Consider the following 17,947-nt stretch of genomic DNA (forward strand, 5'->3'; position numbering starts at 1 on the left):
CAGCAGAGTATATATGGCAGTGGGATACAGCTAGGACCTCACAGCAGAGTATATATGGTAGTGGAATACAGCTAGGACCACACAGCAGAGTATATATGGTAGTGGAATACAGCTAGGACCTCACAGCAGAGTATATATGGCAGTGGGATACAGCTAGGACCTCACAGCAGAGTATATATGGTAGTTAGATACAGCTAGGACCTCACAGCAGAGTATATATGGCAGTGGGATACAGCTAGGACCTCACAGCAGAGTATATATGGTAGTTAGATACAGCTAGGACCTCACAGCAGAGTATATATGGTAGTTAGATACAGCTAGGACCACACAGCAGAGTATATATGGCAGTGGAATACAGCTAGGACCACACAGCAGAGTATATATGGTAGTGGAATACAGCTAGGACCTCACAGCAGAGTATATATGGCAGTGGGATACAGCTAGGACCTCACAGCAGAGTATATATGGTAGTTAGATACAGCTAGGACCTCACAGCAGAGTATATATGGCAGTGGGATACAGCTAGGACCTCACAGCAGAGTATATATGGTAGTTAGATACAGCTAGGACCTCACAGCAGAGTATATATGGCAGTGGAATACAGCTAGGAGCGCACAGCAGAGTATATATGGCAGTGGGATACAGCTAGGACCTCACAGCAGAGTATACATGGCAGTGGGATACAGCTAGGACCTCACAGCAGAGTATATATGGTAGTGGGATACAGCTAGGACCTCACAGCAGAGTATATATGGCAGTCAGATACGGCTAGGACCTCACAGCAGAGTATATATGGCAGTCAGATACGGCTAGGACCGCACAGTAGAGTATATATGGCAGTGGGATACAGCTAGGACCTCACAGCAGAGTATATATGGCAGTGGGATACAGCTAGGACCTCACAGCAGAGTATATATGGCAGTGGGATACAGCTAGGATCTCACAGCAGAGTATATATGGTAGTTAGATACAGCTAGGACCTCACAGCAGAGTATTTATGGCAGTGGAATACAGCTAGGACCGCACAGCAGAGTGTATATGTCAGTGGGATACAGCTAGGACCTCACAGCAGAGTATATATGGTAGTTAGATACAGCTAGGACCTCACAGCAGAGTATATATGGCAGTGGAATACAGCTAGGACCGCACAGCAGAGTATATATGGCAGTGGGATACAGCTAGGACCTCACAGCAGAGTATACATGGCAGTGGGATACAGCTAGGACCTCACAGCAGAGTATATATGGTAGTGGGATACAGCTAGGACCTCACAGCAGAGTATATATGGCAGTGGGATACAGCTAGGACCTCACAGCAGAGTATATATGGTAGTGGAATACAGCTAGGACCACACAGCAGAGTATATATGGTAGTGGAATACAGCTAGGACCTCACAGCAGAGTATATATGGCAGTGGGATACAGCTAGGACCTCACAGCAGAGTATATATGGCAGTCAGATACAGCTAGGACCTCACAGCAGAGTATATATGGTAGTTAGATACAGCTAGGACCTCACAGCAGAGTATATATGGTAGTTAGATACAGCTAGGACCACACAGCAGAGTATATATGGCAGTGGGATACAGCTAGGACCTCACAGCAGAGTATATATGGCAGTGGGATACAGCTAGGACCTCACAGCAGAGTATATATGGTAGTTAGATACAGCTAGGACCTCACAGCAGAGTATATATGGCAGTGGAATACAGCTAGGACCACACAGCAGAGTATATATGGCAGTGGAATACAGCTAGGACCTCACAGCAGAGTATATATGGTAGTTAGATACAGCTAGGACCACACAGCAGAGTATATATGGCAGTGGGATACAGCTAGGACCTCACAGCAGAGTATATATGGCAGTGGAATACAGCTAGGACCTCACAGCAGAGTATATATGGTAGTTAGATACAGCTAGGACCTCACAGCAGAGTATATATGGCAGTGGAATACAGCTAGGACCACACAGCAGAGTATATATGGCAGTGGGATACAGCTAGGACCTCACAGCAGAGTATATATGGTAGTTAGATACAGCTAGGACCGCACAGCAGAGTATACATGGCAGTGGGATACAGCTAGGACCTCACAGCAGAGTATATATGGCAGTGGAATACAGCTAGGACCACACAGCAGAGTATATATGGCAGTGGGATACAGCTAGGACCGCACAGCAGAGTATACATGGCAGTGGGATACAGCTAGGACCTCACAGCAGAGTATATATGGTAGTTAGATACAGCTAGGACCGCACAGCAGAGTATATATGGTAGTTAGATACAGCTAGGACCTCACAGCAGAGTATATATGGCAGTGGGATACAGCTAGGACCGCACAGCAGAGTATGTATGGTAGTGGAATACAGCTAGGACCACACAGCAGAGTATATATGGTAGTTAGATACAGCTAGGACCACACAGCAGAGTATATATGGCAGTCAGATACAGCTAGGACCTCACAGCAGAGTATATATGGCAGTGGAATACAGCTAGGACCACACAGCAGAGTATATATGGCAGTGGGATACAGCTAGGACCTCACAGCAGAGTATATATGGCAGTTAGATACAGCTAGGACCGCACAGCAGAGTATATATGGTAGTGGGATACAGCTAGGACCTCACAGCAGAGTATATATGGTAGTGGAATACAGCTAGGACCGCACAGCAGAGTATATATGGCAGTGGGATACAGCTAGGACCACACAGCAGAGTATATATGGCAGTCAGATACAGCTAGGACCTCACAGCAGAGTATATATGGCAGTGGAATACAGCTATATCTGACTGTGGTCGGCTGATTAATGGAATCGTATTCAGGAGCTGACCACTAGGGGGCGAACTACACTTTTCTAGTGACGAGCTTTCCACGCTTCCCTCTCCGCTGTGTACTATGCGTAATAGTCACAACTCAATCCTCGGAAGCATGCTGCACTACAAGCGGCGTGACGTCATCTTCAGGCGCCGGAAGCTGCGCTGGTTGCTTGCGCGTGTCACCACGTGAAAGAGGTGAGAGGAGAAGAGTTCAGTTCCAGAGCTTTGGTGAGTTTCGAGACTCCAGCTGCCGTATGCATGTAATAACTGGGCACTGCGGGTACATGGCACAGTGGGCTCTCGGGCATGAACTGTGCAAAGAGCTTTGTCTGCAGCTGTAAGAATTCATCATCCATGGCGTCATAATTGTAGATGATATTTATCTCAAAACTACATGTGTATTAAGAAAACACTCAGCAACCCATGATAGAGACAGCCAAAGCCCTATAGTAGCTGCAGTCACAGTGATTCTAGAAGAGTCCAGCACATCTGTATCAGTGACAGCCACAGTGATTCTAGAAGAGAGTCCAGCACATCTGTATCAGTGACAGCCACAGTGATTCTAGAAGTCCAGCACATCTGTATCAGTGACAGCCACAGTGATTCTAGAAGAGAGTCCAGCACATCTGTATCAGTGACAGCCACAGTGATTCTAGAAGTCCAGCACATCTGTATCAGTGACAGTCACAGTGATTCTAGAAGTCCAGCACATCTGTATCAGTGACAGCCACAGTGATTCTAGAAGAGTCCAGCACATCTGTATCAGTGACAGCCACAGTGATTCTAGAAGAGAGTCCAGCACATCTGTATCAGTGACAGCCACAGTGATTCTAGAAGTCCAGCACATCTGTATCAGTGACAGCCACAGTGATTCTAGAAGTCCAGCACATCTGTATCAGTGACAGTCACAGTGATTCTAGAAGTCCAGCACATCTGTATCAGTGACAGTCACAGTGATTCTAGAAGAGTCCAGCACATCTGTATCAGTGACAGCCACAGTGATTCTAGAAGAGTCCAGCACATCTGTATCAGTGACAGCCGCAGTGATTCTAGAAGAGTCCAGCACATCTGTATCAGTGACTGCCACAGTGATTCTAGAAGTCCAGCACATCTGTATCAGTGATAGCCACAGTGATTCTAGAAGTCCAGCACATCTGTATCAGTGATAGCCACAGTGATTCTAGAAGAGAGTCCAGCACATCTGTATCAGTGACAGCCACAGTGATTCTAGAAGAGAGATTCCTGCACATCTGTATCAGTGACAGCCACAGTGATTCTAGAAGAGAGTCCAGCACATCTGTATCAGTGTCAGCCACAGTGATTCTAGAAGAGAGTCCAGCACATCTGTATCAGTGACAGCCACAGTGATTCTAGAAGAGAGTCCAGCACATCTGTATCAGTGACAGCCACAGTGATTCTAGAAGTCCAGCACATCTGTATCAGTGACAGCCACAGTGATTCTAGAAGTCCAGCACATCTGTATCAGTGACAGTCACAGTGATTCTAGAAGTCCAGCACATCTGTATCAGTGGCAGTCACAGTGATTCTAGAAGTCCAGCACATCTGTATCAGTGGCAGTCACAGTGATTCTAGAAGTCCAGCACATCTGTATCAGTGACAGTCACAGTGATTCTAGAAGTCCAGCACATCTGTGTCAGTGACAGCCACAGTGATTCTAGAAGTCCAGCACATATGTGTCAGTGACAGCCACAGTGATTCTAGAAGTCCAGCACATCTGTATTTGACAGCCACAGTGATTCTAGAAGTCCAGCACATCTGTATCAGTGACAGCCACAGTGATTCTAGAAGTCCAGCACATCTGTATCAGTGACAGCCACAGTGGTTCTAGAAGAGTCCAGCACATCTGTACCAGTGACAGTCAGTGATTCTACAAGTCCAGCACATCTGTATCAGTGACAGTCAGTGATTCTAGAAGAGAGATTCCAGCACATCTGTATCAGTGACAGTCAGTGATTCTAGCAGTCTAGCACATCTTTATCAGTGACAGTCACAGTAATCCTAGAAGTCCAGCACATCTGTATCAGTGACAGTCGCAGTGATTCTAGAAGAGTCCAGCACATCTGTACCAGTGAGAGTCAGTGATTCTTTTAGTTCAGCACATCTGTATCAGTGACAGTCACAGTGATTCTAGAAGTCCAGCACATCTGTATCAGGGACAGCCACAGTGATTCTAGAAGTCCAGCACATCTGTATCAGGGACAGCCACAGTGGTTCTAGAAGAGTCCAACACATCTGTACCAGTGACAGTCGCAGTCATTCTAGAAGAGAGTCCAGCACATCGGTACCAGTGACAGTCACAGTGAATCTAGAAGAGAGTCCAGCTCATCTGTATAAGTGAGAGTTAGGGCTCACTCACACGAGCGCATAAATCAGATGAGTACAGTGCGAGAAAACATCTCATTGCACTCTGACCAATGTTAGTAAGTGAGTCAGTGCTCATCTGCCAGTTTTTTTATTGGATTGAGAAAGAAAATTGCAGCATGCTGCGATTGTCAGCGACAATTGGATCGCACTCACCAATGCAAGTCAATTGGTGCAAGAAAAAAATCATACGGCACATGGACCATGTGTGTGCCGTCCGATTTTTACACACCCATCTCAAGGAAAACCCGACATTTCATCAGCTGAGTACAGTAAATTTACAGTGTGAACCCTCAGAATAGATATATAGATAGAAAGATGTCAATGACATATATAATTATTGCGGTGCGCGTATATTTTACTGTAAACGTATTTAGCTAATAAAAATAAATGAAAAAAAATGGCGTTATTTTTAATAACCAGCTGAGGGAAAACAGACAGCTGTGAGCTGGTGTTATTATTCTGAGAAGGCGCCAATAACCATGGAGCTTCCCAGCCTATTAATATCAGCTGACAGCTGTCTGCTTTGCCTTTACTGGTTAGTAAAAAGGAGAACCCCCCCCCCCCAAAAAAAAAAAATGACGTGGATCAACATCTGGCCGATGTTTTTATACGCTGGTGTGACTCCTGCCTCACAGTGATTCTAGAGGAGAGAGTCCCATCACATCCGTATAAGTTAGAGTCACATTGATTCTAGAGGAGAGAGAGAGTCCTTTTACATCTGTATAGCCACAGCCCCACTATCAGTATTTCGTCAGTATTTTTTCTCAGGAGTGGGAGCCAAAACCAGGAGTGGGTGATAAATGCAGAATTGGTGACTTGTTTCTATTATACCTTTTCTCTGATTCTTCCTCACCTGGTTTTGGCTCCCATTCCCAAGAAATATTACTGACCAAATACTGACTAAATACTGATAGTGGGGCTGTGGCCTATAAGTAAGAGTCACAGTGATTCTAGAAGAGAGAGAGAGTCCCAGCACATCCATATCTGTTATGGTCACAAATTTTAGAGGAGAGAGTCTCAGCACATTCATATCAGTGATACTCGCAGTACTTCTAGAAGAGAATCCCACAGTGACAACCACAGTAATTCTAGAAGAAAGTCCTAGCACTTTCATATCAGTGATAGTTCCAGTGATTTAAGAAGAGTAGGAGTCTTGTGCCCTTGATGTTAGAACCAGTCCCAATGACTCCATAACAGCCCAACATCCTGTATGGCAGTGACAGCTCAAGTGTCTTCAATAAGTATGCTATCTGCAATGGTTCTATAATGACAGCCACAGTCATTACAGAGGCCAAGGGGTTATCAACCATAGTGCTCTCAATAACACTGCCAACCACAATGATTCCATAATGATAGCCCCAGTATTCCCATAGTGGTCATAGCCATAATGCCATCCACAGTGATTCTGTACTGTTCCTAATCTAAGCTTTTAGTTGAGGTGAATCTGTGCTTCACTTTATGTACACGCTCAGTAGTGAGGCAGTGAGATGAATCTGTGCTGCACTTTATGTACACGCTCAGTAGTGAGGCAGTGAGATGAATCTGTGCTGCACTTTATGTACACGCTCAGTAGTGAGGCAGTGAGATGAATCTGCTGCACTTTATGTACACGCTCAGTAGTGAGGCAGTGAGATGAATCTGTGCTACACTTTATGTACATGCTCAGCAGTGAGATGAATCTGTGCTGCACTTTATGTACACGCTCAGTAGTGAGGCAGTGAGATGAATCTGTGCTGCACTTTATGTACGTGCTCAGTAGTGAGGCAGTGAGATGAATCTGTGCTGCACTTTATGTACACGCTCAGTAGTGAGGCAGTGAGATGAATCTGTGCTGCACTTTATGTACATGCTCAGTAATGAGGCAGTGAGATGAATCTGTGCTGCACTTTATGTACACGCTCAGTAGTGAGGCAGTGAGATGAATCTGTGCTGCACTTTATGTACACGCTCAGTAGTGAGGCAGTGAGATGAATCTGTGCTGCACTTTATGTACGTGCTCAGTAGTGAGGCAGTGAGATGAATCTGTGCTGCACTTTATGTACACGCTCAGTAGTGAGGCAGTGAGATGAATCTGTGCTGCACTTTATGTACATGCTCAGTAATGAGGCAGTGAGATGAATCTGTGCTGCACTTTATGTACACGCTCAGTAGTGAGGCAGTGAGATGAATATGTGCTGCACTTTATGTACACGCTCAGTAGTGAGGCAGTGAGATGAATATGTGCTGCCCTTTATGTACACGCTCAGTAGTGAGGCAGTGAGATGAATATGTGCTGCACTTTATGTACACGCTCAGTAGTGAGGCAGTGAGATGAATCTGTGCTGCACTTTATGTACACGCTCAGTAGTGAGGCAGTGAGATGAATCTGTGCTGCACTTTATGTACACGCTCAGTAGTGAGGCAGTGAGATGAATCTGTGCTGCACTTTATGTACACGCTCAGTAGTGAGGCAGTGAGATGAATCTGTGCTGCACTTTATGTACACGCTCAGTAGTGAGATGAATCTGCGCTGCACTTTATGTTCACTCTCAGTAGTGAGGCAGTGAGATGAATCTGTGCTGCGCTTTATGTACACGCTCAGTAGTGAGGCAGTGAGATGAATCTGTGCTGCACTTTATGTACACGCTCAGTAGTGAGATGAATCTGTGCTGCACTTTATGTACACGCTCAGTAGTGAGGCAGTGAGATGAATCTGTGCTGCACTTTATGTACATGCTCAGTAGTGAGATGAATCTGTGCTGCACTTTGTACATGCTCAGTAGTGAGATGAATCTGTGCTGCACTTTATGTACACGCTCAGTAGTGAGGCAGTGAGATGAATCTGTGCTGCACTTTATGTACATGCTCAGTAGTGAGGCAGTGAGATGAATCTGTGCTGCACTTTATGTACACGCTCAGTAGTGAGATGAATCTGTGCTGCACTTTATGTACATGCTCAGTAGTGAGGCAGTGAGATGAATCTGTGCTGCACTTTATGTACACGCTCAGTAGTGAGATGAATCTGTGCTGCACTTTATGTACATGCTCAGTAGTGAGGCAGTGAGATGAATCTGTGCTGCACTTTATGTACACGCTCAGTAGTGAGATGAATCTGTGCTGCACTTTATGTACATGCTCAGTAGTGAGGCAGTGAGATGAATCTGTGCTGCACTTTATGTACACGCTCAGTAGTGAGATGAATCTGTGCTGCACTTTATGTACACGCTCAGTAGTGAGATGAATCTGTGCTGCACTTTATGTACACGCTCAGTAGTGAGGCAGTGAGATGAATCTGTGCTGCACTTTATGTACATGCTCAGTAGTGAGGCAGTGAGATGAATCTGTGCTGCACTTTATGTACATGCTCAGTAGTGAGGCAGTGAGATGAATCTGTGCTGCTCTTTATGTACACGCTCAGTAGTGAGGCAGTGAGATGAATCTGTGCTGCACTTTATGTACATGCTCAGTAGTGAGGCAGTGAGATGAATCTGTGCTGCACTTTATGTACACGCTCAGTAGTGAGGCAGTGAGATGAATCTGTGCTGCACTTTATATACACGCTCAGTAGTGAGGTAGTGAGATGAATCTGTGCTGCACTTCATGTACACGCTCAGTAGTGAGATGAATCTGTGCTGCACTTTATGTACACGCTCAGTAGTGAGATGAATCTGTGCTGCACTTTATGTACATGCTCAGTAGTGAGGCAGTGAGATGAATCTGTGCTGCACTTTATGTACACGCTCAGTAGTGAGATGAATCTGTGCTGCACTTTATGTACACGCTCAGTAGTGAGATGAATCTGTGCTGCACTTTATGTACACGCTCAGTAGTGAGGCAGTGAGATGAATCTGTGCTGCACTTTATGTACATGCTCAGTAGTGAGGCAGTGAGATGAATCTGTGCTGCACTTTATGTACATGCTCAGTAATGAGGCAGTGAGATGAATCTGTGCTGCACTTTATGTACACGCTCAGTAGTGTGGCCGTGAGATGAATCTGTGCTGCACTTTATGTACATGCTCAGTAGTGAGGCAGTGAGATGAATCTGTGCTGCTCTTTATGTACACGCTCAGTAGTGAGGCAGTGAGATGAATCTGTGCTGCACTTTATGTACATGCTCAGTAGTGAGGCAGTGAGATGAATCTGTGCTGCACTTTATGTACACGCTCAGTAGTGAGGCAGTGAGATGAATCTGTGCTGCACTTTATGTACACGCTCAGTAGTGAGGTAGTGAGATGAATCTGTGCTGCACTTCATGTACACGCTCAGTAGTGAGGCAGTGAGATGAATCTGTGCTGCACTTTATGTACATGCTCAGTAGTGAGGCAGTGAGATGAATCTGCTGCACTTTATGTACATGCTCAGTAGTGAGGCAGTGAGATGAATCTGTGCTGCACTTTATGTACACGCTCAGTAGTGAGGCAGTGAGATGAATCTGTGCTGCACTTTATGTACACGCTCAGTAGTGAGGCAGTGAGATGAATCTGTGCTGCACTTTATGTACATGCTCAGTAGTGAGATGAATCTGTGCTGCACTTTGTACATGCTCAGTAGTGAGATGAATCTGTGCTGCACTTTATGTACACGCTCAGTAGTGAGGCAGTGAGATGAATTTGTGCTGCACTTTATGTACATGCTCAGTAGTGAGGCAGTGAGATGAATCTGTGCTGCACTTTACACGCTCAGTAGTGAGATGAATCTGTGCTGCACTTTATGTACACGCTCAGTAGTGAGATGAATCTGTGCTGCACTTTATGTACACGCTCAGTAGTGAGGCAGTGAGATGAATCTGTGCTGCACTTTATGTACACGCTCAGTAGTGAGGCCGTGAGATGAATCTGTGCTGCACTTTATGTACATGCTCAGTAGTGAGGCAGTGAGATGAATCTGTGCTGCTCTTTATGTACACGCTCAGTAGTGAGGCAGTGAGATGAATCTGTGCTGCACTTTATGTACATGCTCAGTAGTGAGGCAGTGAGATGAATCTGTGCTGCACTTTATGTACACGCTCAGTAGTGAGGCAGTGAGATGAATCTGTGCTGCACTTTATATACACGCTCAGTAGTGAGACAGTGAGATGAATCTGTGCTGCACTTTATGTACATGCTCAGTAGTGAGGCAGTGAGATGAATCTGTGCTGCACTTTATGTACATGCTCAGTAGTGAGGCAGTGAGATGAATCTGTGCTGCACTTTATGTACATGCTCAGTAGTGAGGCAGTGAGATGAATCTGTGCTGCACTTTATGTACACGCTCAGTAGTGAGGCAGTGAGATGAATCTGTGCTGCACTTTATATACACGCTCAGTAGTGAGGCAGTGAGATGAATCTGTGCTGCACTTTATGTACATGCTCAGTAGTGAGGCAGTGAGATGAATCTGTGCTGCACTTTATGTACATGCTCAGTAGTGAGGCAGTGAGATGAATCTGTGCTGCACTTTATGTACACGCTCAGTAGTGAGATGAATCTGTGCTGCACTTTGTACACGCTCAGTAGTGAGATGAATCTGTGCTGCACTTTATGTACACGCTCAGTAGTGAGGGAGTGAGATGAATCTGTACTACACTTTATGTACATGCTCAGTAGTGAGGCAGTGAGATGAATCTGTGCTGCACTTTATGTACATGCTCAGTAGTGAGGCAGTGAGATGAATCTGTGCTGCAATTTATGTACACGCTCAGTAGTGAGATGAATCTATGCTGCACTTTATGTACACGCTCAGTAGTGAGATGAATCTGTGCTGCACTTTATGTACACGCTCAGTAGTGAGGCAGTGAGATGAATCTGTGCTGCACTTTATGTACACGCTCAGTAGTGAGGTAGTGAGATGAATCTGTGCTGCACTTCATGTACACGCTCAGTAGTGAGGCAGTGAGATGAATCTGTGCTGCACTTTATGTACATGTTCAGTAGTGAGGCAGTGAGATGAATCTGTGCTGCACTTTATGTACACGCTCAGTAGTGAGGCAGTGAGGTGAATCTGTGCTGCACTTTATGTACACGCTCAGTAGTGAGGCAGTGAGGTGAATCTGTGCTGCACTTTATGTACACGCTCAGTAGTGAGGCAGTGAGATGAATCTGTGCTGCACTTTATGTACACGCTCAGTAGTGAGGCAGTGAGATGAATCTGTGCTGCACTTTATGTACACGCTCAGTAGTGAGGCAGTGAGGTGAATCTGTGCTGCACTTTATGTACACGCTCAGTAGTGAGGCAGTGAGGTGAATCTGTGCTGCACTTTATGTACACGCTCAGTAGTGAGGCAGTGAGGTGAATCTGTGCTGCACTTTATGTACACGCTCAGTAGTGAGGCAGTGAGGTGAATCTGTGCTGCACTTTATGTACACGCTCAGTAGTGAGGCAGTGAGATGAATCTGTGCTGCACTTTATGTACACGCTCAGTAGTGAGGCAGTGAGATGAATCTGTGCTGCACTTTATGTACACGCTCAGTAGTGAGGCAGTGAGGTGAATCTGTGCTGCACTTTATGTACACGCTCAGTAGTGAGGCAGTGAGGTGAATCTGTGCTGCACTTTATGTACACGCTCAGTAGTGAGGCAGTGAGATGAATCTGTGCTGCACTTTATGTACACGCTCAGTAGTGAGATGAATCTGTGCTGCACTTTATGTACACGCTCAGTAGTGAGGCAGTGAGATGAATCTGTGCTGCACTTTATGTACATGTTCAGTAGTGAGGCAGTGAGATGAATCTGTGCTGCACTTTATGTACACGCTCAGTATTGAGGCAGTGAGGTGAATCTGTGCTGCACTTTATGTACACGCTCAGTAGTGAGGCAGTGAGGTGAATCTGTGCTGCACTTTATGTACACGCTCAGTAGTGAGGCAGTGAGGTGAATCTGTGCTGCACTTTATGTACACGCTCAGTAGTGAGATGAATCTGTGCTGCACTTTATGTACACGCTCAGTGGTGAGGCAGTGAGATGAATCTGTGCTGCACTTTATGTACGCGCTCAGTAGTGAGGCAGTGAGGTGAATCTGTGCTGCACTTTATGTACACGCTCAGTAGTGAGGCAGTGAGATGAATCTGTGCTGCACTTTATGTACGTGCTCAGTAGTGAGGCAGTGAGATGAATCTGTGCTGCACTTTATGTACGTGCTCAGTAGTGAGGCAGTGAGATGAATCTGTGCTGCACTTTATGTACACGCTCAGTAGTGAGGCAGTGAGATGAATCTGTGCTGCACTTCATGTACACGCTCAGTAGTGAGATGAATCTGTACTGCACTTTATGTACACGCTCAGTAGTGAGGCAGTGAGATGAATCTGTGCTGCACTTTATGTACACGCTCTGTAGTGAGGCAGTGAGATGAATCTGCTGCACTTTATGTACACGCTCAGTAGTGAGATGAATCTGTGCTGCACTTTATGTACACGCTCAGTAGTGAGGCAGTGAGATGAATCTGTGCTGCACTTTATGTACACGCTCAGTAGTGAGGCAGTGAGATGAATCTGTGCTGCACTTTATGTACACGCTCAGTAGTGAGGCAGTGAGATGAATCTGTGCTGCACTTTATGTACACGCTCAGTAGTGAGGCAGTGAGATGAATCTGTGCTGCACTTTATGTACACGCTCAGTAGTGAGGCAGTGAGATGAATCTGTGCTGCACTTTATGTACACGCTCAGTAGTGAGGCAGTGAGATGAATCTGTGCTGCACTTTATGTACGTGCTCAGTAGTGAGGCAGTGAGATGAATCTGTGCTGCACTTTATGTACACGCTCAGTAGTGAGGCAGTGAGATGAATCTGTGCTGCACTTTATGTACACGCTCAGTAGTGAGATGAATCTGTGCTGAACTTTATGTACACGCTCAATAGTGAGGCAGTGAGATGAATCTGTGCTGCACTTTATGTACACGCTCAGTAGTGAGGCAGTGAGATGAATCTGTGCTGCACTTTATGTACACGCTCAGTAGTGAGGCAGTGAGATGAAACTGCTGCACTTTATGTACATGCTCGGTAGTGAGGCTGTGAGATGAATCTGTGCTGCACTTTATGTACACGCTCAGTAGTGAGGCAGTGAGATGAATCTGTGCTGCACTTTATGTACACGCTCAGTAGTGAGGCAGTGAGATGAATCTGTGCTGCACTTTATGTACACGCTCAGTAGTGAGATGAATCTGTGCTGCACTTTATGTACACGCTCAGTAGTGAGGCAGTGAGATGAATCTGTGCTACGCTTTATGTACACGCTCAGTAGTGAGGCAGTGAGATGAATCTGTGCTACACTTTATGTACACGCTCAGTAGTGAGGCAGTGAGATGAATCTGTGCTGCACTTTATGTACACGCTCAGTAGTGAGATGAATCTGTGCTGCACTTTATGTACACGCTCAGTAGTGAGATGAATCTGTGCTGCACTTTATGTACACGCTCAGTAGTGAGGCAGTGAGATGAATCTGTGCTGCACTTTATGTACATGCTCAGTAGTGAGGCTGTGAGATGAATCTGTGCTGCACTTTATGTACACGCTCAGTAGTGAGGCAGTGAGATGAATCTGTGCTGCACTTTATGTACACGCTCAGTAGTGAGGCAGTGAGATGAATCTGTGCTGCACTTTATGTACACGCTCAGTAGTGAGGCAGTGAGATGAATCTGTGCTGCACTTTATGTACACGCTCAGTAGTGAGGCAGTGAGATGAATCTGTGCTGCACTTTATGTACACGCTCAGTAGTGAGATGAATCTGTGCTGAACTTTATGTACACGCTCAGTAGTGAGATGAATCTGTGCTGCACTTTATGTACACGCTCAGTAGTGAGGCAGTGAGATGAATCTGTGCTGCACTTTATGTACACGCTCAGTAGTGAGGCAGTGAGATGAATCTGTGCTGCACTTTATGTACACGCTCAGTAGTGAGGCAGTGAGATGAATCTGTGCTGCACTTTATGTACACGCTCAGTAGTGAGGCAGTGAGATGAATCTGTGCTGCACTTTATGTACACGCTCAGTAGTGAGGCAGTGAGATGAATCTGTGCTGCACTTTATGTACACGCTCAGTAGTGAGGCAGTGACATGAATCTGTGCTGCACTTTATGTACACGCTCAGTAGTGAGGCAGTGAGTTGAATCTGTGCTGCACTTTATGTACACGCTCAGTAGTGAGGCAGTGAGTTGAATCTGTGCTGCACTTTATGTACACGCTCATTGAGGCAGTGAGATGAATCTGTGCTGCACTTTATGTACACGCTCAGTAGTGAGGCAGTGAGATGAATCTGTGCTGCACTTTATGTACATGCTCAGTAGTGAGTCAGGGCTGTGGAGTCAGGGAAATTGAGGAGTCGGCTCCACAGCCCTGCCTTGTGCAAGGGACAGTTCACTGCTCTCCACTGTGTTGTGCTGGTTTAGTGACGCCCTCTGTGAGTTTGCAGTCAAAAAAATACCCTAATCACTTGAACCTCCGCTGATCCCATGACAGTGATGCCCAATTCCTATGTATTGGAGCTGCAGGAATGGCTGAGTTTTTGTGTTTTCTCTAAAGTATTATCATGAGTGGTCGCTTAATGGGATTGTCCACCATTTTTAGGTCCTGTTTAGATGGGCATATTTCATGGTGTGTATACAGACCTCAGTGCCCTGACTGACTGCAGACTTCCGAACTCACAGCCTCATATGTGTCTATGAGGCTGTAATATTGATTTAGGAGACTTGCAGTCCGAATATGGACTGTGAAATACACCTGCCTGAACCCGGCCTTCTATTGATGACCCATCCTCGGGTCATCAATGTAAGATTTGTGGGGGTTGGACACCCAGCACCCCCCCAGTCAGCTGTTATTACCTCTGCCAGTGGCCGGATGTAATCGGTGTAAGGGGTAGGACACCACAGCTCAGTACACAGTTTAGTGTACAGTACAGACCAAAAGTTTGGACACACCTTCTCATTTAAAGATTTTCTGTTTTTTAATGACTATGAAAATTGTACATTCACACTGAAGGCATCAAAACTATGAATTAACACATGTGGAATTGTATACTTAACAAAAAAGTGTGAAACAACTGAAAATATGTCTTATATTCTAGGTTCTTCAAAGTAGCCACCTTTTGCTTTGATGACTGCTTTGCACACTCTTGGCATTCTCTTGATGAGCTTCAAGAGGTAGTCACCGGAAATGGTTTTCACTTCACAGGTGTCAGGTTTAATAAGTGGGATTTCTTGCCTTATAAATGGGGTTGGGACCATGAGTTGTGTTGTGCAGAAGTCTGGTGGATACTCAGCTGATAGTCCTACTGAATAGACTGTTAGAATTTGTATTATGGCAAGAAAAAAGCAGCTAAGTAAAGAAAATCGAGTGGCCATCGTTACTTTAAGAAATTAAGGTCAGTCAGTCCGAAAAATGGGGCAAACTTTGAAAGTGTCCCCAAGTGTAGTTGTAAAAACCATCAAACGCTACAAAGAAACTGGCTCACATGAGGACCGCCCCAGGAAAGGAAGACCAAGAGTCACCTCTGCTTTTGAGGATAAGTTTATCCAAGTCACCAGCCTCAGAAATCGCAGGTTAACAGCAGCTCAGATTAGAGACCAGGTCAATGCCACACAGAGTTCTAGCAGCAGACACATCTCTTCAACAACTGTTAAGAGGAGACTTTGTGCAGCAGGCCTTCATGGTAAAATAGCTGCTAGGAAACCACTGCTAAGGACAGGCAACAAGCAGAAGAGACTTGTTTGGGCTAAAGAACACAAGGAATGGACATTAGACCAGTGGAAATCTGTGCTTTGGTCTGATTAGTCCAAATTTGAGATCTTTAGTTCCAACCACCGTGTCTTTGTGCGACGCAGAAAAGGTGAACGGATGGACTCTACATGCCTGGTTCCCACCGTGAAGCATGGAGGAGGAGGTGTGATGGTGTGGTGGTGCTTTGCTGGTGACACTGTTGGGGATTTATTCAAAATTGAAGGCATACTGATCCAGCATGGCTACCACAGCATCTTGCAGCGGCATGCTTTTCCATCCGGTTTGCGTTTAGTTGAACCATCATTTATTTTTCAACAGGACAATGACCTCAAACACACCTCCAGGCTGTGTAAGGGCTATTTGACCAAGAAGGAGAGTGATGGGGTGCTACGCCAGATGACCTGGCCTCCACAGTCACCAGACCTGAACCCAATCGAGATGGTTTGGGGTGAGCTGGACCGCAGAGTGAAGGCAAAAGGGCCAACAAGTGCTAAGCATCTCTAGGAACTCCTTCAAGATTGTTGGAAGACCATTTCCGGTGACTACCTCTTGAAGCTCATCAAGAGAATGCCAAGAGTGTGCAAAGCAGTCATCAAAGCAAAAGGTGGCTACTTTGAAGAAGCTAGAATATAAGACATATTTTCAGTTGTTTCACACTTTTTTGTTAAGTATATAATTCCACATGTGTTAATTCATAGTTTTGATGCCTTCAGTGTGAATGTACAAATTTCATAGTCATGAAAATACAGAAAAATCTTTAAATGAGAAGGTGTGTCCAAACTTTTGGTCTGTACTGTATGTCTCTGGGTACTGCAGATGAGCTCCTATTCTCTCCAACCCCAGCTGCTCTGAATTACCCAGCAGCAGCCACTAAATAGTGTACGGTGCGGTTACAGCTCCATTAACTCTTTGCATTAGGCCGGCAGCGGTGGTGATGACAGCTCATCTGTGGGGGTGCTGGATGTCGACCACCACCAATTTTAAATTGATGACCTGAGGATAGAACATCAGTATGGAGTAATGGACACACTGTGATCATAGCCAGGGGACTAAGTACACCACTTATTGGGATGATGAATGGATATGCCTCAGCAACCCTACCTGTACCTGACTAGAGAATCCAATGGTGGTGGGTGCCAGATGATCTGTACGCCAGTATTTGGCATGTACATATAGCATGTCACTATGCCTTTACACTGCAAATAACTCCTCATATCACATATTAGCCATTTACTAGCCTGAAATTAATTGTGTTGTGAAGTCTTTGGATTGAGATTCTCTTCAGCCACATCTTATAATTTTTTTTCTAGACTTTCCCATCAACATAAATTTTTCACAATGGGGAAAAAAGGAAAAATAGGAAAGAGTCGAAAGGATAAATTTTATCATCTGGCTAAGGAAACAGGTAAGCCGTCTGTTCTTCTTGTATAGGAATATGGCTCAGGAGGGTGGGAGGACTATAATATTACATCGGACATGTTTTACTACTGTGCGCTGTGTTCATGTTTCCAGGGTACCGCTCCCGTTCAGCATTTAAGCTCATTCAGCTTAATAGAAAGTTTCAGTTCCTGCAGAAGGCTCGAGCACTCATCGATCTGTGCGCTGCCCCTGGAGGGTGGTAAGTTGTGCTGCTTGCACTTGTCTTGGTGAATATGTGGCAGTCACTTGTGGACTGCAAATAAAACACTTAAATCCATATTTTATGTTGGTGTGCAGTTCATGAAGTCACTATGGCTGTTTCCCTGTATGTTCTATATAAATTTTTATTAGTTGACTTATCTCAGTGGTTCTTCCTTTTGGAACCCCTGAAGAGCTGATAATGTGTCTGGATGTACATGCCGAAGTACATGTAGCCTTAGAATAGGCCAAGTCTTTTCGACATGGGATTTGAGTATAGAAGGAAATGTATGGGTCTCCTTGGCCATGATTGCCCTATTTGGCTATGTGCATACCCAGTCTTGTTCAGGCGGATTCCATCCAGAGTCCTCCTGAAAAAGCACTGTGAAAGCTCCCCATAAAATGAACATCATGCACAGCAATGTCAAGACGACATGAAAGCATACAGGAAACAATGTTGGCACAGGA

At 45.3% G+C, this 17,947-nt stretch overlaps 1 protein-coding gene across 3 annotated transcripts in view; it reads left to right on the top strand.

Moving 5' to 3' along the window:
- Positions 1-2,897: 2,897 nt before the first annotated feature.
- Positions 2,898-17,947, top strand: part of FTSJ3 (FtsJ RNA 2'-O-methyltransferase 3) — a 34,711-nt gene continuing 19,661 nt past the window's right edge. Inside the window, exons 1-3 of one of the 3 annotated variants that reach the window (XM_073684356.1) lie at positions 2,898-3,042; positions 17,173-17,267; positions 17,375-17,480. In XM_073684356.1, the coding sequence (XP_073540457.1) occupies positions 17,201-17,267; positions 17,375-17,480 (173 nt within the window). In that variant the 5' untranslated portion in view covers positions 2,898-3,042; positions 17,173-17,200. Of the gene's footprint in view, positions 3,043-16,447; positions 16,467-17,172; positions 17,268-17,374; positions 17,481-17,947 lie in introns of those variants that run through there. The other 2 variants (XM_073684358.1, XM_073684357.1) reach the window with 2 other exon arrangements.

The sequence above is a fragment of the Phyllobates terribilis genome, unplaced genomic scaffold (genome assembly GCF_046119375.1).
Source record: "Phyllobates terribilis strain yellow unplaced genomic scaffold, ASM4611937v1 Scaffold_5__5_contigs__length_657084704, whole genome shotgun sequence".
In the NCBI taxonomy this organism is placed as follows: Eukaryota; Metazoa; Chordata; class Amphibia; order Anura; family Dendrobatidae; genus Phyllobates; species Phyllobates terribilis.